Source organism: Salvelinus fontinalis, chromosome 7 (genome assembly GCF_029448725.1).
Source record: "Salvelinus fontinalis isolate EN_2023a chromosome 7, ASM2944872v1, whole genome shotgun sequence".
NCBI lineage: Eukaryota > Metazoa > Chordata > Actinopteri > Salmoniformes > Salmonidae > Salvelinus > Salvelinus fontinalis.
In genome coordinates, this window is record NC_074671.1 from 50,546,182 (window position 1) to 50,568,697 (window position 22,516).

The 22,516-nt window shown below is 46.9% G+C and overlaps 1 protein-coding gene across 5 annotated transcripts in view; it reads left to right on the forward strand.

Annotated features, from left to right (window-relative positions):
* Positions 1-22,516, forward strand: part of LOC129859633 (nck-associated protein 5-like) — a 157,551-nt gene that overhangs the window by 49,249 nt on the left and 85,786 nt on the right. For 4 of the 5 annotated variants that reach the window (XM_055929666.1, XM_055929667.1, XM_055929671.1 and 1 more), the window contains one exon: positions 15,669-15,732. In XM_055929666.1, the coding sequence (XP_055785641.1) occupies positions 15,669-15,732 (64 nt within the window). Of the gene's footprint in view, positions 1-4,127; positions 4,641-15,668; positions 15,733-22,516 lie in introns of those variants that run through there. The other variant, XM_055929668.1, reaches the window with a different exon arrangement.

Here is a 22,516-nt window from a genome sequence, read left to right on the forward strand (position 1 = left end):
CTATTGGGTTTGGGTGCTAGTAATGAATTAAACCATGCTGTGTCATTTCAGTATTATTTTTTTTTTACAGTATTTATTGCTTTATAACATTGTATACGCTGTTGTTTTTTTGGTCCTGTTTAGCTCATGTGGTAGAGCATGGCGCTTGTGACGCCAGGGTAGTGGGTTTGATTCCTGGGACCATCTATATGTAAAATGTATGCACGCATGACTCTAAGTCGCTTTGGATAAAAGTGTCTGCTTAATGGCATTTATTATTGAATGTTATATATATATTATTTTGTGTCAACAGTAATCATTGGTTAGACTGCTGGTCACAGATCAGCTATCTGGTCAGTTTGGCACGCCAATGACCATAGGAATCGTCTATACAAGACTGATCTGGGATCATTGTCCTCTTTAGAATCGTAAAGAATATGGTGTTAAATCCAAACCCACATCCCCCGTGTGTCATTCTCGCCCCGAGCCACCGCCCTTGATCATGACTCTCAGTTCCATTGCATTACACGGGAGTGTCATTGTACGAAGGAATCTTCTGTAAGGGGGAGTTTTGTTTAAGAGCCGTGCCGCTGGGTCTGAACACTAACACTAACGTGGCTTGAGTTACGGTTTTGGAAGCATAAGGACCTTACCTTTCATATCGGCGAGAAATCATTTGATACACACCTTTACAGGGTTAGTGTTCCTACACGGCCATATCTCCGAGTTACAGCTCGTGTTTACGGAAACCAGACGGAAGGCAGAGGGACAACCTTAGCCATCTACATCTAGCATGCCCTGAACACCTGTGCGGAACGGAAGAAGGCCGCCAGATATGTGTTGTCACTGAAAAATACTGCCGGCTACAACTGTGACAAGGCCGGTTAAAACAGTGTACAGTGTAGATTCTACAGTGTAGATTTTACAATGTAGATTTTACAGTGTAGATTTTGCATTTGTGAAATGATTCTGATGTGATATGAAAGTAGAGGCCTTTATGTTTCTCGAACCGTAACGCAATTGAGAACCGATTCACGTTTAGATGGAGTATTTGGCTGTCTTGGCTTCCAGAGCCAGTCTACCTCTGTAAATAACATATAAGGGCCTTGGACCATAAGGAGTAACGGTAGGCTCCTTAAGAGTACATCTTGGACTAGCTACCCCCATTCCCTTGAGTAGCACAGTCAGGCTAGGCAAGTGTGTCACACCGCCAACATATCACACCAACCCATTCCCTTGCTTAATAATGGAACATGACAGAGGCACATTGTCACAGATCAAACTCATCGTGTTGCACGTTCAATCTGGCCCCCCAACAAAATGTTAAATGGCTGTTCCAGTTTGCGGTCGGTGTGGCCATCCCTAAGTGGACGATCACAGCTCAGATGATTTCCATAGTCTGATTGCTGTCTAGGGCGGTGGTTGAGTGCAGTGTAGCCCGAGCGGTGTAGCCTGTGTGTGTGTTGGGTAAATAAACGCCCATGTTTACACTATGGCATTCCCACCGCTCGTCTCAACGTGCAAACAGCCCAAGGGGGTAGTCTGTTGACAAATAAGTATGAAAGGTGAAGAAAATGCTATCAGCACTTCTGGTTTTAGTTTCAAAAGGGTATTTAGACTTTAGCGTTCCTCATTTAGTGTTCAGACATTCAGACATGTATACAAATGCTTGGCAGTTGTGTATGTCTGAGCCAATAAGATGTGGTAAATAGTGTTTGAGGCCCTGAAGATTAAGGAAGGGGGGGGAACATTTATACACACACACACGGACACACACGCACACCATTGCATTTTATCCCATGATTATCGCCCCCTGATTAGCGAGTGTCCGGGGGGGAACACAGACCTTGACGACGATGGCGGCAGAAACTGGTCACGTAATGCGCTCAGCTAAGTGACGCACGTCATCAACCTCCTCTGTCCTCCCTCCGTCCACACATGTTTTAATAAGCCCTCCCGGATTAATGACATGAATGTCTGATGGCTGGGGGATTGTGGTCGCTTTTTACCAAGGAGGAGAGAAGGAGAGCCCCCCCTCAACTCCAATTCCCCCCACACCGCCCCTTATCAACCCTGGAAGGGAGGGCCCTTCCTCTCCCAGCAGTACCACCATCCACCACCCACCTTTCAGTGGAATGCTAGCCCGTTGGTGATGGTTAACAGGGGGGATGGTAGTAGTCGTGGTGGTGGTGGTGTTAGTGGAACCAGTCAGGTTGTGTGTGTGGGGTATGTTGGCACCCATGTGTTTACAAACATTGGAATCTGTCACTGACACTACAGGCAGTGGAGTAATGAGTTGATGAGTTGAGAAGATCACTTACCACACACACACACACACACACACACACACACACACACACACACACACACACACACACACACACACACACACACACACACACACACACACACACACACACACACACACACACACACACACACACACACACACACACACACACACACACACACACACACACACTAACTCACCCCTGGACATGTTTTTACACATTTTAAAACAATGTCCATGTGGTGGAAGTCCAAACAAACAGAGCTTCCTGTTTCGGGGGGGATCGGATTCTGCTATGAGTGACTAGGCTTGGTTTGCTGGTTTCTGTCTCACTACAGACAAGCTGTGTTTCTGTGTGTCCATTTTGGATCCCGTTGTAGACATGGCCGTCGCTCAATGTTGCCGGGGCATGCAGTTTATTGAATTAAAGTGGGGGCTACTCCTCAATATTTCTTGATTATGTATCCGTTCCTGTTGACTTCTGAGTCCATTTATCTTTTTTATTCAAACAGGACAATGGGACTAAATTGGTGACCACCTGCTCTAGAAATCAAATTACACCCTCACCACATATTCAGATTGTGTGTGTGTGTGTGTGTGTGTGTGTGTGTGTGTGTGTGTGTGTGTGTGTGTGTGTGTGTAAGACACATCTGCAACTTATGATAAATGCAATACGCTTGATGCATGACACTTCGGTCATATTCAACATAATAAGCCGTCGTGAATCTTCTCTGTTATTATGAGTACGTTTCTCACTGTCAATTTTATGGGGCACAATGATCCAGTGATGAAAGTATGTAGTCTTGACACGCAAAGATTTTACGATCACGGCACAAACTTTCCAGCTGATGTTGGGTCCTCTAACCAGTTCAAATGTTGGCTGTCAGATCCTGCGTGTTCTCACTGGAATGTGCACGTTTCTAGTTTTACCACCATCTGATTGACTCCTAACTTCCTCTGACCCAAAATGCGGTGGTATGTGCATGTTTATTTTTCACCCAACTACAACTTTCACTTGTCATAAATTTCGCTAGGAGGCATCCGCTTCTGTCCCCTTTGGATGTGGTGCTACTAATTGCTCATGTGTTTTTGAGTAATTGTTCATTTAGTGACATTAGTGACTAGTGCATGTTGGGCAGAGGGATTGTGATTGGCTCGGCTGGGAGTAGCTCTTCCTTTCTCTTCCTTTTTATTTTAACAATGACTGTTTTCGCCAGCCAGGACCCTTTCAATTTCCATTTCACTCCTCCAGTGTCTGCCCCTTTTTCACAGTGGAGGGGGGAGACAATGGAGAGGGGTCCCCTCCCCCTTCCTCTCCACTTCTCCCCCATTTCTCCCCCCTCGACCCTCGTAGGCGTCCTGATCGAGAGGCTCCGGGCTTTGGTTTGTCACAGCCATTCAGCTGAGACTGATTGTGATTGCGGCAGATGGGCTGGAGTTTGTCCCGGGCAGCCAAGCCTCTCTCTCTCTCTCTCTCTCTCTCTCTCTCTCTCTCTCTCTCTCTCTCTCTCTCTCTCTCTCTCTCTCTCTCTCTCTCTCTCTCTCTCTCTCTCTCTCTCTCTCTCTCTCTCTCTCTCTCTCTCTCTCTCTCTCTCTCTCTCTCTCTCTCTCTCTCTCTCTCTCAAAAGAGCTCAGTCAGAAACATCTCAAGCCGAGCTCCACTCACGTCCCTGAACCCCCCCCCCCCCCCCACTGCTGTCACCCACCCCTCCCCCATCTCTCCTACCCCCCCATCATCACCCACCCCCCTTCATCTCCCCAGAGGAAAGTGCCACCTTCAGAGCCAGCAGCCATCTCACCCATCCCTACACCCCCCCAACACATGTTAAACGTCCTGTAGCTTGAGCAGGAGAAAAGCGCTGAGGCACAGAAAGAGGAGGGACCTCGCGAGTGAGACGGAGAGAGACAGAGAGAGAGACGGTGTGAGAGCGGCAGAGTATGTAACGCGAGTGTGAGCGAGAGAGGGGCAGAGAGGGAGAGAGACAGAGGAGAAAGAGTGATAAACGGCGTTGAGAGGCAGCAGTGTGCATGTTGTCAGAGGGAGAGAGAGAGAGAGAGAGAGAACGAGAGAGGCAGAGTGATAGAAACACACACAGTGTGTGAGAGTGAGGACAGGCAGAGATTGTGTAGAGCAAGTCAGAGAGAGAGAAAGAGGGAGTGCAATAGAAAGAGAGAGGCTCGGAGAGAGAGAGAGAGGGTGATCGCTGTTCTGCGCAGTTGTCACACCGAGCAGAGGGCTGCATTGTGGATGTAAACTTTATCGTGGGTGGGATCAGTGGCTTGCAGCAGCAGCTGTGCAGTGCAGCGTGCAGCAGGATTACCATGTGTGTCAGCTGAAGACAGCACACCAGGATGCATCACCTCGGGCATGGTAAGGAGAACAGCTAGACGCTCATAACACCACCACTCGTTTCCCTTTAAGACAGGAGATGTCCCTTTAAGGGTGGAGATGTCCCTTTAAGGGTGGAGATGTCCCTTTAAGGGTGGAGATGTCCCTTTAAGAGTGGAGATGTCCCTTTAAGACAGGAGATGTCCCTTTAAGAGTGGAGATGTCCCTTTAAGAGTGGAGATGTCCCTTTAAGACAGGAGATGTCCCTTTAAGACATGGGAATTCAGTAGTATTTTTTCTCAGATTTTGTGGACTGGGGGCATCAAGCTTCTGCATCTGGTGCAAAGGCTTCTACGCGACCCAATAATAGTAGGCTATTGTGTTGGGCTTAACGGTGTTGTGTTTTCTTCCTGTTGTCATTTCATGTGAATTTCAGCCAGGTGTGTCCTTTAAGTTGCAAGGAGCCGCAAAGTTAAATGCAGTGTACATGCCTCCTTGCTGCGTACGTGTGGTTGACTGTGGCGTTATCATATTTGACCGGTTGTGCCTCTTTAAATCGGGGTCAGCTTGCTGTGAGCTGTGTTTGTCCAACTGGTTCCGATGAGCGTGTAGCCTAGCGTTAGCTCCATTTCTTATTTCGGGAATGAGGCTACTCGCAGGAGATGATCCTGATTTGCAGGATCCTTTTACTAGCCAGTCCAGGGAAAAGGAGAGCAATTGTGTCCCCTGTTGCTTGTGGCAACGGCACGGGGGCCGGCCCTGTAAGCGGCTTTAATTCTGATTGATAACAGAGGGAATATGTGCCCAATCGTTCAAGGAGAGGTACAACAAGCTAGTCTGGGAGGTGTGTGTGTGTGTGCATGTGTGTTGGAATGTATTTCGTCCCCTCTTAGCCATATTAAAGATTAGTATGTTTCCCCCAGCAGTGAGTCTAATCCTGCCATAGAAACAGCAATGGTGGGGTATGGATTGTGCTCCCTTGCTGGGATTGTGTGTGTGTGTGTTCACATCATTACTGCTTTGGCTTGGGTGTTCCTGGCTCTCCCCCAGTGTGTGTGTGTGTGTGTGTGTGTGTGTGTGTGTGTGTGTGTGTGTGTGTGTGTGTGTGTGTGTGTGTGTGTGTGTGTGTGTGTGTGTGTGTGTGTGTGTGTGTGTGTGTGTGTGTGTGTGTGTTTGTGTGTGTGTGTGTGTGTGTTTTCTGGATGGATGTATGGATGGTTGGATGTGGCCAGCTCCATTGTACAGCTGTGGGGCTCCCGTGGACCCCTACCCCTATTCCTCCAGGACTGGTGAGGGGAGAGCTAGCTAGCCACATGTGCCAGCCCCACAGCAGTCACCGTATGAGGGGGTGACAGTACTGCATACACACCCTTATCATCAGAACCCTTAGCTGTCACTCAAACCCCCCTGACTTGAGTGACGGCTCCTATTTCTGTCTATTATCGGAGTAAACCACGAGGCGACAGAAACACATGAACATGACACCACAGGACCATAGGAGATGACATGTTTGAGGCAAGCAGCCTCTGAAACATACCTGGGGATTAGTTGAAGAGGATTGCGAAGTGGAGAGATTTGATTTGATGGATTTAAAAGCGTTGTGCTCCATGTGTCCCCGCGATGAATGAATGTGTGTGTGTGTCCCCCCCCCCCCATTCTATTCCTGTACAGCGTTTGATGTTAATGTATGTCATCAACTGTACTATGTAATCGACAGTATATGGAGCCAGTTTATAGTGTGTTTTTGTGTGACAAATGTATTGTGGAGTCACTGGATTGGTTGTGTAAATGTCCTATTTGTTATAATCCCACTAAGAGTTTACTTTCAGATGAAACAATATGTTGAAAGTTGATATTTCAATGGAAGTACTGTAAATGTTGTCATGCCAGTCCAACCAGTGATGTGGTGGCACAACATATTATCCACTCACAATGTCCTGCCAACCACTTTGCATGTAATCCAAACGTCTACATGGACAGTCAGCTTGTTGACAGACAAGCCGCTGGCAGTAAGCATACAGGGATCCCAACCGGTTACTGCCATCCTCTCATCAAATATTATGCTTTTAGTCCTCTCCCTCTCTCTCTTCTCACTATCTTCTCTCTCCTCCCCCTCTCTCCCCTCCTTCCCCTCTTCCATTCATCGACCCAGCTAGTATACTGGGTTCAGGTCAAAATGAATTGCTGAGGAATGTTCTCCTGTTCAATGGCCAGCCCCAGTGTGTCCACCTCATTTGCAGCCAGACTCGTTTCATTTGGGAAGAGGACCCAATTCCCCAGAGGCCAGTCTATCTCCCGCTCTGTGCTGTCCAGCACTGGGGTTGGACACACTCGCACACATGCAAACACACACTTAAATGAGCATGAACTACACCGCACGCACAGGCACAGGCACAGGCGCAGGCGCACACACACACACACACACACACACACACACACACACACACACACACACACACACACACACACACACACACACACACACACACACACACACACACACACACACACACACACACACACACACACACACACACACACACACACACACACACACACACACACACACACACACACACACACACACACACACACACACACACACAGTGGGAAGACCCAGAGGCGCCCATAAAGCAGTAATGGTGTGTGAGGCCTGAGTGTGAGTCCTGAGTTCCTCTCCCCTCTCTAACCCCTGACTCTGTTTAGACAGTCTCTACTGCTGCTGACGACCACTCACATCAATTAAGAGCAGCAGTGAATGCATTCCTCCCATAGTCCCGCTACACATTTATCTAGCTAAGAACAGCACGTGGGAAACTCTAAAAACAGCAGAGGTCTTTGGAGGGCTCTCCGACATGGGACAAGCCAGTATGAGCCTGTTTCGGTCTAAGTCTGTCTAAGTTGCCCTGTTGAAAATGGGGCAAGGCAAATGCCTTGTCTCTGATGGATAGCTCAGTCATTTTGAGATTAGCAAGATTTCCGTTTGACAGCTGTGTAGGCTATATGAATGTATTTGTTCTATAGTCGCAGCGATTGCCAACATAGTTTCAAATGTGAAAGACATATTTCAAATGTGAAAGACTGTTAAATCCTTGTCATGTTGTGGTTGACTGCCTTCTGAATCTATTGTCCCACTCAAAAGCAACATTAAAAGTTAATACCCCAACACCATTTACAGGCAATAAAAAGGTTTTCTGTGGTAACTGTCAATGGATGGTGTTGGTGGAATCTGATTACTCCTTTGCCTTTAGAGACAAAGTACAGTATTACCCTGTTAAATTATGCCATTAAAACGCCACATTCTTGTGGTTTAAAACGGCTGGGTTCGCTCTACGGGAGTTCTCCAAGGTGAACATTTTAGCAGGACAGTATTCCAGTCACTAACTGCTAAATTCCAAGGATTGCCAATCAGGTTTGGCCCACAAAATAAAGCCATGGATTATATTTCTCAACAGAGTCTTTATGCAATGACATATTCTTGGAACACAGGCTTGTAGAACTCTGGTTGTTGTGCCTCTTTAAATATAACTTTAATCTTTGATTGTGTTGGCATCTATCCCTTTGATACATGTGTCCACTAAGGATTAAGTTGAAGAGACAAAACCGGTGGACATAAAAGTTAGTTGGAAACACCCCAGATTGGATTTAGTTTTAAGACTTTAAGACTAGTTTTAAGCAGTATGCTTTCAGCAGTAACTGGGCCGTAAGTTTTCACATGCAAACTCTTTATGAGACGATTGATGTGTCTGCCGTCATTTGAGAGTTTTTTTGGCATCGAAGCTTCATACTTTATCCGACAAAATTGTGATGAGAAAAGCCACAATGTGAACAGTATACTGTTGCAGCCTCACAGTCCAACCAAGGTGCGTGGATTGAGAAGATGACAGGATATATGACAAGCATTCATCTACTTTTGAAGAAAATGCTTTCTTTATTGTTAAAACCTGGAAACATAAGCTTCCATCATCATTCTTAACCAAGGACAGGTGTCAAACCATTCTAGTAACATCTCTTGATTGATCTTTTCACACGATTTAAAGATGCCCTTTTCGGGAAACAAAACCATGTATGACATTTGTTGGGAATGAACTGGAGCGTGTTGATCAAGCCTCTCAGTTGGAGTGCTGATGTAGGATCCCCCTGTCGATGTCATCTTATTCATTGTGATATAAAAGGCGAAACTGATCCTAAATCAGCACTTTGAGTTACACACCGGCCCATGGCTTCAGATTGAGGTTAACCGAGCCTCGGGAATGTCAACAAACTTCAGCTCCCATCTATCCCAATCGTAAATCACAGGATAATTGTGGGAGAAACAAGCAGACCTCATCCACTTGCCGTTTCTTTTCTTTTTATTTGGCTCAGTGGGGTCAGAACTGTATTGGCTGCTGGTACCTGGCGCTCTCTTACATAGAGATGTAGGTGTGTGTGTGTGTGTGTGTGTGTGTGTGTGTGTGTGTGTGTGTGTGTGTGTGTGTGTGTGTGTGTGTGTGTGTGTGTGTGTGTGTGTGTGTGTGTCCACATCCGTATGTGTGTGTCAGTATTTGAACATAGCTAACGCGTTGTAATGGCCTCTCCAGGGCGACCAGGGACCCTTGAGAGAACGAGAGCCAGTGTTTACCCGTACCTTTGTGTCTATTCTAGAGGAATGACTTGTTTGTCTGCTGCTGTAAAAGGGGACAGTGTTTGCGCTGCCTCTGAAACGATGGTCGATGGCTTCCCATTCACAATGAGTAAAAAGGGACCAGGGGTGGCCTTTAAAACTAGCCTGGATGAGTCAGCAGTAAACAGCCATAATGGGGTATGGAGTGTGTGTGTGTGTGTGAGGCTTAAGAGTGAGTCCCCCCGTATAGAGAGGCAGTCAGTGCATTTTGAAGGGCCTACTGCAGAGCGAATGTAAAGCTTGTGATGGTTGTTGTCACGTGTTGGTCAGTGTGACATCAACACTGGCTCCATGGGGAAAGGAATGGACAGATAAAGACAACTATAGGAGTGATACACACATGATTACACATCGGAACATGAGTGTATACCTGAATAACTGGGGTTTGACATAGACTGTGAAAATACCCCACAGTGTGTGGTGTGCGTGTATGTTTGTGTGCATGCATGCATACGTGTGTGTGTGTGTGTGTGTGTGTATCTGTGCACGTTTGCGTCTGGTTCCAACACTGAACACCTGCAGTGATTTGTGACTGATGATTCAGAATCTCCATTCATCGTGCCTGAGCCGACTGTCTGTATTCTGTCTGTGAACTGTCGTGTGATGTCGGGGCATCGGAGGCCATTTCAGAGTACATCTGTTCTGTCGGAGTGTTTCGTTCCGTCTGAGGTGGAATGCTTCTGACTGTGGCTGATGTGGTTTAGAAACAATCGAGGTCAGCCGTGACATGCCCAATGAGAAAATGTTTAGAGAGACGGGGGGAGGTGTGTGTGTGTGTGTGTGTGTGTGGGGGGGGGGATCCTTGCTCGCTAGGAACATTCTAAACCCTGTCAGACCCAAGGCTTCAGAGCAAAATTTGCCATAGCTGTCCTTGGACAGAGGATTAGTGGTTTGTGTGACTGTTACTGATTGTTGACGGGTAATATGAGCTAAAGATCCTTGGGTTTTCTTATTGTGTGGAAATGAATGTGTAAACATACGTGTTGTAATTTCAGAAGATAAGGCAATTGGCAAAGCATATAATATCTGAACATCATCCCATTTGAACGGTTCCTACTGTATTTTGTAAAATATGTCTCTGCCTCTGAAAAGGTTCATGGTTCGTTCCCTGGCTATTCTCTATCAAGGTTTTCCATAATTTATAAAGTGTTTAAAATGTCTAAAAAGATGGAGCCATTCTTATCCAAAACGTATAGCTTCCCAACGATAGATATAGAGGTGTTCTTTGTGTGTTTCCAAAGAAACCTCATCATGTTTCATGTCCTCCATTATTGATGCATGCGGTGTGGTAACACTCATTGGCCATCTGACCTCCTCGTTTCATGGGTGTTGTGTGAGGTGATAACATATGGCTCCAGCCTCCCGCTGTTCTCCCGTGTAGCCCAGGTCTGGACAGGGTACCAGAGGTCAGTCCCCCCAGATGTGGGTGGTAGATGTAGCAGCCTCTCTCTGCCTCTCAGTGCTAAGGGGGAACGTTTTCTAGTGACATGGCTGTAACTGCATAACATACATGTGCGTAGATGCACCTGCATACACACACACACACACGGGGGGCATTAGCCATGATTGCTTTCTAATGGATGCCATAACTTAATAAGCGCCAGAACAAACTCATTGGCTTGACACTCCATGGAAGGAAAAAGAGAGGCAACCGGCAAGGTCTCTCCAAACACACACACACACACACACACACACACACACACACACACACACACACACACACACACACACACACACACACACACACACACACACACACACCAGATTTGTTCACCTGCAGAGTTAAAACTCAGCGTGGAACTAGCCAGCGCTAATACATAAATGCATGGGGACTCATCATCATCCAAACATTTATGCTTCCCATCCACTTCCCTCTGTGTACATTTGCGGTTTACTCAGATCGAGATAACGTCATGGTTTAGATGTTCCGTTTGCTTATGTAAGCCTTGTATTAACACTAACGGAGGGCTATTTTATTCAGGCATCCTTTTCCCAGAGTGGTGTGTTTAGAGTATAGTCTGTGAGAGCTGGCATTGCTGGAGATGAGTTTTCATTATTATGTAGTGGATGGTGAGGTCGATTTCCTGTTTTAGCCAAATTCTTCCCCGGCATGACTATTTGTAGTGTACAACCATGGACGATGTTCTATTGTCACATACACCGGATAGCTGCAGTGAAATATGTTGTTTTACAGGGTCAGCCTTAGTAGTACTTCACCCCTGGAGCAAATGAGGGTTAAGTGCCTTGCTCAAGGGCACATCGACAGATTTTTCACCTTGTCTGCTCGGGCGTTTGAACCAGCGACCTTTCGGATACTGGACCAGTGCTCTAAACGCTAGGCTTCCTGAAGGCAGTATGTCATTTTGTCATTGTTACGTACGCAGTAGCGTTGCGGCAATGGTTTTGATAGGACAGAGAGGTAGGGTTGGCTTGCCAGTGTATGCATGTGTAGTTTGGACTACAGAGTAACCCTAAGTATTATGAACAAGGATAACTATTTTCTTTGTATATTCCCACCTGTCCTCATCAGACAAACTTAGACTTGACTAAATAGACTTAAACCACACAACCTCACACAAGGGACAATGGTTGACAATGGAACAATGAGGATACAAGAAAAAAACGCAACACAACGAGCTGCCTCCCACAATGCATTTCAAAGCGTGTCTTGGGGCAAACGTGTCAGCTCAGGTTGGCAAATAACATCTCCCGGAGAATGATTGATCCTCCCGCCCCTCGCCAGATCATGTCTTTGCACGCTGGGATGCTCCGACGCCTAAGCAGCCGCGCTCGTTGTCTGTCACGTGACGACGAAAACAATCCAGAGATGGTGAAGATTGGTTAGCCTGGAGAATGCGGGAGAATGTCTGGGGAAACAGGGCTGATTTGATCTGTGTTCGTACACACACCTTTCCTCGCCTCGCCTTGGATCATTCTAGGCTGTCATACGAAACCTAAAGGAAGGTGATGTTGCTGTGATTGTGCCTGAATGACAACATCCCAATGAGGAAAAGACCAATAAGTATCATGTGGATGGGTGGACAACTGACAGCTGATCCTGGATCAGAACTAGATGTGACAGATCTAGTTCAGAAACATATGGAGCCTGATTAATAAGGTTTCAGTATAGTTCTGGTCCAATACTCTGCAGTAACCAATCAAATGTCGTTTTTTGGCTTAACGTTCATACTGTCAGTACATATTGCCAAAAGTACCTATAGGGCGAGCGATGAGATGGCATGTGGGATATGGGATGGTTGGGGCGCCCTCCCTTGCCCCTGCCCTGCCCGTGGTGTCAGCCTGGGGGCAGAGCTTGGCCCTCCCTGGTCCTTGGCCCATTGCCCTTCGCTGCAGCAGCTTGTGCGAGGCGTGGGAAGCAGTGGGGCGTCCGCGGGGGGGGGGGGGGGGGGGGGGGGGGGGTTAGGTGGTTGCTAGTCAAGCTGCGTTCCTGCTCTTCACCGGCCCAACTGCTCGTGGTGGATATATTGTGGGCAGACTGTGGGTACGGACTGAGCACTGGTGCGGGCAGTGCCAGGTGAATCCAGGAGACTGGGAACTGCTGGAGGCCAGCGAGGTGCCAACCCCGATCTGTCTGCCCGTCGCTGCCGTTGGAATCCACTCGCTCCCGATGCCCCCTAACTGTGTTCAAAGAGCAGGGGGGAAAAAAACGCAGGGATGAAGGGAGGAGGGTTTGTATGCAGCTGGGGTTTCAATTAAGTATTGAGATGAAAAGATTCACAAAGACATGGTCAACTGTGGACAGCTAGCTGTTTGAGCATACAGTACATTTACATTACATTTAAGTCATTTAGCAGACGCTCTTATCCAGAGCGACTTACAAATTGGTGCATTCACCTTATGACATCCAGTGGAACAGCCACTTTACAATAGTGTATCAAAATCTTTTAAGGGGGGGGGGGTGGGGGGGGGGGGTCAGAAGGATTGCTTTATCCTATCCTAGGTATTCCTTAAAGAGGTGGGGTTTCAGGTGTCTCCGGAAGGTGGTGATTGACTCCGCTGTCCTGGCGTCGTGAGGCAGTTTGCTCCACCATTGGGGTGCCAGAGCAGCGAACAGTTTTGACTGGGCTTGCTTTCCGCTTCCTGTTCGATCAAACATGGGATCAGAGCATTGGAACACATCTTGGCCATGTTCCAATTCCATACTACCATACCATTTAATTAGAACACCGTTTTTTTACCTCCAGCCCTTACTTACATGATCCTATTCGAATACCACCCCTCCACATTCTCAGGGCTGAAATTGGAGTCAAATGTTGCCATGTTGAAATATTGTTTTGACTGCCTGTTAAAAATGTACCAATTACTGTAATTATGTTTAACACAGAATGTCAAATGGCTCTATTTTTGGCAGTGGTTTTCTCAACGGGCGCAGTTAGCTCAAGTTTCCTGCCCCCTGTAACATGTCTGTGAATAAGTGGCTGGAAACTTAACCCCTTACATGTCTTGCTCGCAGACCTGACAAAGACTTGCTTAATAAGCAACAGGTGTAGATTACCGGGGAAATGATTACTTCCCTACAATGCAGAGAGAAACAATTATAACGATAGAAAGATAACAACATAAGGAATAAATACACAATGAGTAACGATAACTTGGCTATATACACGTGGTACCAGTACCGAGTCGATATGCAGGGCTGTGAGGTAATAGAGGTAGATATGTATATGGGTAGGGGTAAGGTTACTAGGCAACAGGATAGATAATAAACAGTAGCAGCAGGGTATGTCATGACTTGCCAGTTAGGAAAACAGTGTAGATGTGGTGACGAGTTACAGAAGTTCAGGTGTTTCTCACAAGGTGACACAGCACACGCACACACACTCACACACACACACTCACACTCACACACACACACAGTAACTGGAATGGTTACTAACAGGAGTGTGCAACTGGAGCGGGAGTGTGTTGCCATGTGTTTCAGTTTCAGGTGTAGCGTGTAGGATCACATGGGGACAGGTGTGTGTGTGTGTGTGTGTGTGTGTGTGTGTGTGTGTGTGTGTGTGTGTGTGTGTGTGTGTGTGTGTGTGTGTGTGTGTGTGTGTGTGTGTGTGTGTGTGTGTGTGTGTGTGTGTGTGTGTGCACATTTGTGTTTGCGTGTTTTTATAGGGCAGGTCAACTTATGCTCAGATTCATAGCATCAACTTCCGGTCGGATTCACAGCGTCACTGTTTCTCAATCAGTCAGCGTGCCAAGGCTTTGCGTAAGTGAATATGTCTCTCTTTCCCTTTCCTCACACACAGCAGTTGGATGACACACAAACCAGAACTTTCTTAGCTAGTGTCAGCGAGTAGTGTCCTACAAACTGCTAATTCAGTGGGGACTTCACCATCCATATTCTACTATATCTGTATTCATCTACTACTCTATAGCTTCTACCTTAGTAGTCTTTTTACGCAGGACTTTCCCCAGGTAAGTCAAAGAAGAAACTCTTTGTTGGCGTCTCAGCGCAATTCCGATGCTGTGAAATTGCCCTATTACTAATGCTAAGAGTTATTTTGTGGGCTAACAATGGTGGCTGGTGGGCAATGAAACCACAGCATTATAGTACCTCTTCTTGTTTCTTGCCTTCAGATAGGTTGCTAATATGGAAGGTATTCCTGGCCTAGAGAAGTTGTCTTGTCTGTTGGTTCCAGACAGGTAGCTACCAGTAATATGGATTACTAAGCGTTGTTTTGTGGGCTAACAAAGTGATGGTGGCTGGCTGGCATTGAAACCACAGCAGTACAATTCCTCTTGTCTGTAGCTTTCAAACATGTTACGGTATGTTGTTAATATGGAAGGCATGCCTGGCCGAGAGAACTGTTAGTCAGTCAGGCAGTGATACCTTGGGAAAAGCTCTAAAGAGGCCATCATTATCAGTGCCAGTACATGAGCGCGCCACTTTCTCTCATTAGCAAAATGACTGAGCTCACGTGAGAGTGGGGGGTTTGTGTGTTACACAGTTTTCATAGAAATAGAACGCTAGACGCTGTATCTCTCTGACTGAGTGGATGTTTATGCTTGTCAATGTGTAATTCTTTTCGTGCTTTTTGTGTGCTATTTTTTCATCAAGGCGTAGGCTAGTGTGTCTCTGTTGAGTGTGTCGTGTCTAGTTGCTGCCCCCTATACCCTTTCTGTTTGTTGTTTGTTGACGTGTTGGTAAACCACAGTGCTGTTAGCTAGTTGTTTGGCAGAGCACAGTGCATGGATCACTGACAGAGAGAGGTGACAGACCTGCCTGACTGTGTCCCAATGAAAAAGCATCAGCTATTCACTCGTCTCTTGTTCTCTCTCGCTCTCTCTTTCTCGCTCTTTCTCTCCTCTCGCTCTCTCTCTTTCCCTTTCTCTCCCTCTCTCTCGTTCTCTTTCTTTCCGTCCTTCTCTCTCTCGCTCTTTCTTTTGTTCAGGGAGAAGCTGGCCGTGGCTCGCCTGCAGAGGGAAGTCGCACGAAGCAAAAGCGAAGGAACAATGGTAATGTTGATGCTGTCTTACACACACACACACACACACACGCACGCACGCACGCACGCACGCACGCACGCACACACACTATCAGCCTTAAACCCAAAGCCAACAGTTGTAGGCATGCCAGTCCTGCTCGGTCATCGACCAAGGTCACTGAACTGATAACTTCCCTCAACCAAAAACATATATATTTACGTTGGGTCCTGTAACCCTTTTCTGGATGGCAATTCTAGGTCTTGCTCCCATCGCCATGGTATTATCAACCCATATTATGGGACATTAGTGCAGCAGATTTCAGGGATAACGTCAAATGTAACGCATAAGCGCACACACACACACACACATACACACACAGGGGTTGTATAACAAGGGGAAAGCAGACCAGCGAGCCAGAAGTGCGGATGCGGAGGGCGTGAGGTAGGGCTCGGAGAGAGGGGACCGACAGTGTGACAGAGCAGATACCAGCTGACCACGGCCTTGGACTCAGCTGTTTACAACTTTAGAACCCCGGTAAATTCATTACAGCCCCAAATAGCTTCATAGAAGAGCGCTACGGCAGCAAGCCTAAAGCGGACTTGAAATTTACATACCGTAGGATAGCCATATCTACAATGCTTTAGTAGTAGTGGTCTCGAGCGTTCTAGAAGTCCTCCTGAGAATACCGAGTTAACAGCCTGGGCTCGTAACAACACACTTACATACTGAATAGAGTCGCTAGCATACGCATCATGACAATGACCGCATACTGTACATAGCCTTCTTTGTATAGATGGTCCTGTATGGCTCAGTTGGTAGAGCATGGTGCTTGCAATGCCAGCGTTGTAGACTCGGACCAGTATGAAAATGTATGCACTTACTAAGTTGCTCTGGATAACAGCATCTGCTAAATGACGTATAGATATAGATTGTAAGAGAAATGTTTCCTGGAGGCACCCCACTGAGGCAGTGGCGTTTTACCATGGAGTCTTTGGAAAACACTTGGGTGTTAGTTTGTGAATGTGGAGAACGACCTACTTCCGCATTGCGGTTCCTGAGGTATGCCGTAGCCGTCGACAAGGTCGTGTGTGACCATGCAATCAGAGTCACGTTGAGGCTCACTGTAGCCAATGCCATACAGTCGCAGCACAAGAGAAGGACGTTTACACACACACGGCTCTTATCTCATTGGGAAACTCTGCGTGCCAGCACCTCGTACTGTAGTCAGTCGGACTAAGAGACTGATCAGCCTCTGACCTTAGTGAAGAGCTAGGAGGGAGATATCTACTGCCTGGCTGTGTGTGGCTTTCTCTGAGTACTGCTTCTTCGAGTCATGAGAGTGGATGCCATGCTAATTACAACTCCGGGTGTGTGTGTGAGGAAGGGGGGTGAAAGAGGGATGATTTATCTGTGCCAGACAGGAGGAGGAGAAGGGAGTGGTAAAAGAAGAATGTGGGGTGTGTGTGTCTCTGAGCTCCATTTGAAATTGGGATTATCCCTCCTGGAGTACCCCCTCTCACACACACATGCCTGGGAGATGCTCCTCTCCTCTGGGAGCTCAGGCATGCTCTTTAGGGTCTGTAATAGAAATCGAAAGAGAGGGCTGCATCAGGGAGATAATTGTTAATGTGATGGCAGGGTGAACTAGAGGCACTCTGCCCCTAAGAGTAACCTCCTCACACACACAGACACGTAATGATATACAGATACCGGCAGACACACGCGCACACACACTGCCTCCAGAGGACGACAGATTAAATGCTGTAGACTTTGAAGTGTGCGTCTCTGACCCTGCAGGGTCTGATGCCTCCTCCTTAACTAGTTATGCTCTCTTCTCTGCCTTCAGCGTGCAAGAGAGAGAGAGAGACCGAGAGAGAGAGAGAGACTGACTACCTCCTCTGGGACACGTTAGGTTACAGTGTATTGATTGTATTGTGTAGGGAAAGAATGCATTATGAAGGCTTTATGATTTTGCACGTAATTGTATACTTCCTGGTTCCCTTTGTGTCGTAATACAACTGAGTAACAAGCCTTAACTTTAGCTAGTGTTTTAAATTGGGGCGGGGGGGGGGGGGGGGGTACAGTTACGCAATATCATGGCAACTGCCAGCGACATGTGCCTTAGACTTCTGTATCCTTCTTCATTGGGCATTTAAAGTTTGTTATCAGAACTTAAACTACAGGAGTTTGTAAAAAGCAATAAGTATCTCAGAATAGGAGTGCTGATCTAGGATCAGTTGCTCACCCTGTCCATGTAATCCTATTCATTATGATCTAATGGGCAAACCTGATACTAAATCAGCACTCCTACTCTGAGACACTTTACTGATACGGCCCCTGGTCTACCCACCATTGCGACCTGTATGCTTTCGTTGGCTGGTTCTCGCTACATATTCGTCTCCAAACCCACTGGCTCCAGGTCATCTATAAGTCCTTGCTAGGTAAAGCTCCGCCTTATCTCAGCTCACTGGTCACCATAGCAACACCCTCCCGTAGCATGCTCTCCAACAGGTATATTTCACTGGTCATCCCCAAAGCCAACACCTCCTTTGGCCGCCTTTCCTTCCAGTTCTCTGCTGCCAATGACGGGAACGAATTGCAAAAATCACTGAAGTTGGAGACTTATATCTCCCTCACTAACTTCAAGCATCGGCTGTCAGAGCAGCTATATATCCCTATATGATAGACATTACCTATATTCATTGGTTTATTGGTTATAAGGAGATGTTGGTATAGCCTTACCTGCCAGGCCTTGAACGTGCTGTGTACTGCTTAAACATTATCTTAAGCCCTGCAGGGTGTTTAATCAGCCAGCCCCACCCAGCCACCTTCCGTTCAAACTCAGTCAGGAAGAAAAACACTGGATCCCCCACAAGGTATTTGATGATGAGCTCTAGTAACTGGTCATGTTTAGGCTCAGAGAAGGCAGAACACAGGCCCAGTCACTCCAACAAGCGTGGCCTGTCTTTCTCCAGTCAAACCCTCTCATTCAGTACCAATCACTGCTGTGGGTTTCCCCTGGAATTCAGAATCCTGAGAGAGAGAGAGAGAGAGAGAGAGAGAGAGAGAGAGAGAGAGAGAGAGAGAGAGAGAGAGAGAGAGAGAGAGAGAGAGAGAGAGAGAGAGGGAGAGGGAGAGGGAGAGGGAGAGGGAGAGGGAGAGGGAGAGGGAGAGGGAGAGGGAGAGGGAGAGGGAGAGAGACTCCTGAGGTCGCTAGATGCTGCTGCTTTGGCCGTGCTGGCTGTACATGAAAGGGCCATTTTAAAACGCTGGCTGAGATTATGACCACTGGAAACGGCTGTCTAAACAACGTGGGAAAATAAACGCTGCACTTTGTGTGAAACACACTTTATTTTCTTTGTCCACTGAGGCACACCATGGTATCACAGCTTAATAGACCCATAATAAAGTGTAGATGCGTACAGCTTTCTTCGACACACACATTCACGCACGTGCAACTCTACACACACACACACCACTTTATTTCTCCTTCCTTGATTACTGCATGCGATTCACTCACGCTTGAATGAAACTCTAGCGAAATGGATTGAAACATTTTCTCATCAGCATCGCATTCTAGGAAATTCAACAGTCCCATTTAGTCCAAAGGATACAAATGCACCAGTGGTAATTCATGGGGAAAATGCAAGGTACTGTTACAGATCTGAGTCTTTAAAAGAGATCAGGACAAACATACAGAGCAGTAGGGCAAATGGATAATACACCTAAAAAGCGTGCCTATGCATTCTAGCTATAAGCTAGAATGGGGGAAAAGAAAGAACGGGATTGCCTAGTGAGGTGAAGTCCTAGAAATAGCATTACTTCTATTCTAGAATGGTGCTGGTATAATAGTATATTTTCATTCTATAGTATTTTCCTTGTATTTCTATGGTTGACATCTGTGTGGTGGACTGAGGTCTGTGTGGAGACAGCATGGAGATACCTTTGACAGCTGTTTGGAGGATCTTTGACATTGGTGAGGGACTGGGGACCGAGGGGACCGCTGGGGACTCAGGTGCTGTCTCTACAGATTGGGGCTTATCAGCCATGTGCAGGGAGAGAGGGATCCCAGTGATGGCTGTCACCGCTCGTCACCCATCTCAATGTGCAAAACCACTATGGGGACCATCACTGGGATACCTCTCTTCTATAGTGGTTTCACACATTGAGATGGGTGACGAGCGGAAACAGGCAGGCCTATAGAGCCAGCAGTCTCTGAATGGTGAACATGTGGGTTGGGCGGTGTGTGTGTGTGTGTGTGCGTGTGCGTGCGTGCGTGCGTGCGTGCGTGTGTTTGTGTGTGTAAACTCAGCGAAAAAGGAAGCATCCTCTCACTGGCAACTGCATTTATTTTCAGCAAACGTGTAAATATTTGTATGAACATGAGATTCAACAACTGAGACGTAAATCGAACAAGTTCCACAGACATGTGACTAACAGAAATGGATTAATGTGTCCCTGAACAAGGGGGGAGGGGGGGGGGTCAAAATCAAAAGTAACAGTCAGTATCTGGTGTGGCCACCAGCTGCATTAAGTACTGCAGTGCATCTCCTCCTCATGGACTGCACCAGATTTGCCAGTTATTGCTGTGAGATGTTACCCCACTCTTCCACCAAGGCACCTGCAAGTTCCCGGTCATTTCTAGGGGGAATGGCCCTAGACCTCACCCTCCAATCCAACAAGTCCCAGACGTGCTCAATGGGATTGAGATCCAGGCTCTTCGCTGGCCATGGCAGAACACTGACAGTCCTGTCTTGCAGGAACTCACGCACAGAACGAGCAGTATGGCTGGTGGCATTGTCCTTCGACAATAAACGTGAATCCGACCGTCACCCCTGGTGAGACAAAACTGCGATTTGTCAGTGTAGAGTACTTTTGCCAGTCCTGTCTGGTCCAGCGATGGTGGGTTTATGCCCATAGGCGACGTTGTTGCCGGTGATGTCTGGTGAGGACCTGCCTTACAACAGGCCTACAAGCCCTCAGTCCAGCCTCTCTCAGCCTATTGCAGACAGTCAGTACTGATGGAGGGATTATGCGTTCCTGGTGTAACTCGGGAGTTGTTGTTGCCATCCTGTACCTGTCCGCAAGGTGTGATGTTCGGATGTACCAATCCTGTGCACGTGTTGTTACACGTGGTCTGCCTCTGCGAGGACAATCAGCTGTCCATCCTGTCTCCCTGTAGCGCTGTCTTAGGCGTCTCACAGTACGAACATTGCAATTTATTGCCCTGGTCACATCTGCAGTCTTCATGCCTCCTTGCAGCATGCCTAAGGCACATTCACACAGATGAGCAGGGACCCTGGGCATCTTTCTTTTGGTGTATTTCAGAGTCAGTAGAAAGGCCTCTTTAGTGTCCTAAGTTTTCATAACTGTGACCTTAATTGCCTACCGTCTGTAAGCTGGTAGTGTTTAATGACCGTTCCACAGGTGCTTGTTCATGAATTGTTTATAGTTCATTGAACAAGCATGGGAAACAGTGTTTAAACCCTTTACAATGAAGATCTGTGACGTTATTTGGATTTTTACAAATTATCTTTGCAAGACACGGTCCTGAAAAAGGGACATTTCTTTTTTTGCTGAGTTATGTGTTTGTATGTGCTTACGTTTCTGTGTGATTGTGTGTATGTGTTTACGTTTCTGTGTGTTTGTGTGTGTGTGTGTTTACGTTTCTGTGTGATTGTGTGTATTTGTTTACGTTTCTGTGTGTTTTTGTGTGTGTGTGTGCCTCTCTCTCTTTGTGTCCGTCTTTCTCCCTCTCTCTCTCTCTTTCTGTGTGTGGATGGACAGGGGGTGTGGGTCCCTTGGCAATGATAAATGGGCCACTCATACGGTTTACCATATCCCGGGGTGTGTGTATGCTGTACATCTGCAGTTGCTGCCTGCATGAGAGCAATAGCCAGGCTCTAATGTAATGGTTGGCCCTGCATGATAATTGAATTTATGGACTCCCCAGGGATCTGTTGGGCAGTGATTTCTAGGGAATAGCATGAGGTTCGGTTTACACCATCCTCTGTATTTCAAAGATAAGTATTCTTTTAGCAAATGGCCGTGTTCAAGAATACAATCATATTTTATACTGCAATTTAAATATGGATATTATGGTAATTGTTATCTGCTCAACATAACAAGAGGAGAGCTACTGCTAAGAACCTGCCAGAAATGAAATTGTTATTTCGAAAATCTATTATTTCAATGCAATTGGGCTAAAAGAGTAAAGGCACTTCAGGAACAAATGCTACATGACATGCTACTTGTTAAAGCATGTTGTTGTTGTTGTCATAATAGAAGGTAAGTACCTGTATCCTGCATTGTGATGAACACACATTGTTAAGCCTACAGTTTGCCAGTCAGACAAATCCCCTTGTTACACTTCTTCTAGCAGAATCCAGGCTGGTCAATATACTGCCAGCCTGGCAGGCAGACAGGCAGACAGTAAACTGCATGTATTATTGATGAAGGAGGAGGAACCTGCATGGTGCTTTGTATCCCTGATGTTTGTGTTGCAGTACTGGGCCAAGGAGATATCCTCCAGATCTTTGATTCAGAGAGAGCCTGCCAGCATCATACTGAGGTGCACTGTGTAATGAAGAGATTATTGAGTGAGAGAGGGACACACACACACACACACACACACACACACACACACACACACACACACACACACACACACACACACACACACACACACACACACACACACACACACACACCCTCTCTCCTCACCCCATCAGCCATAAACACACACACACACACCCTCTCTCCCCACCCCATCAGCCCCCCCCCCACACACACACATACACATACACACTTATTC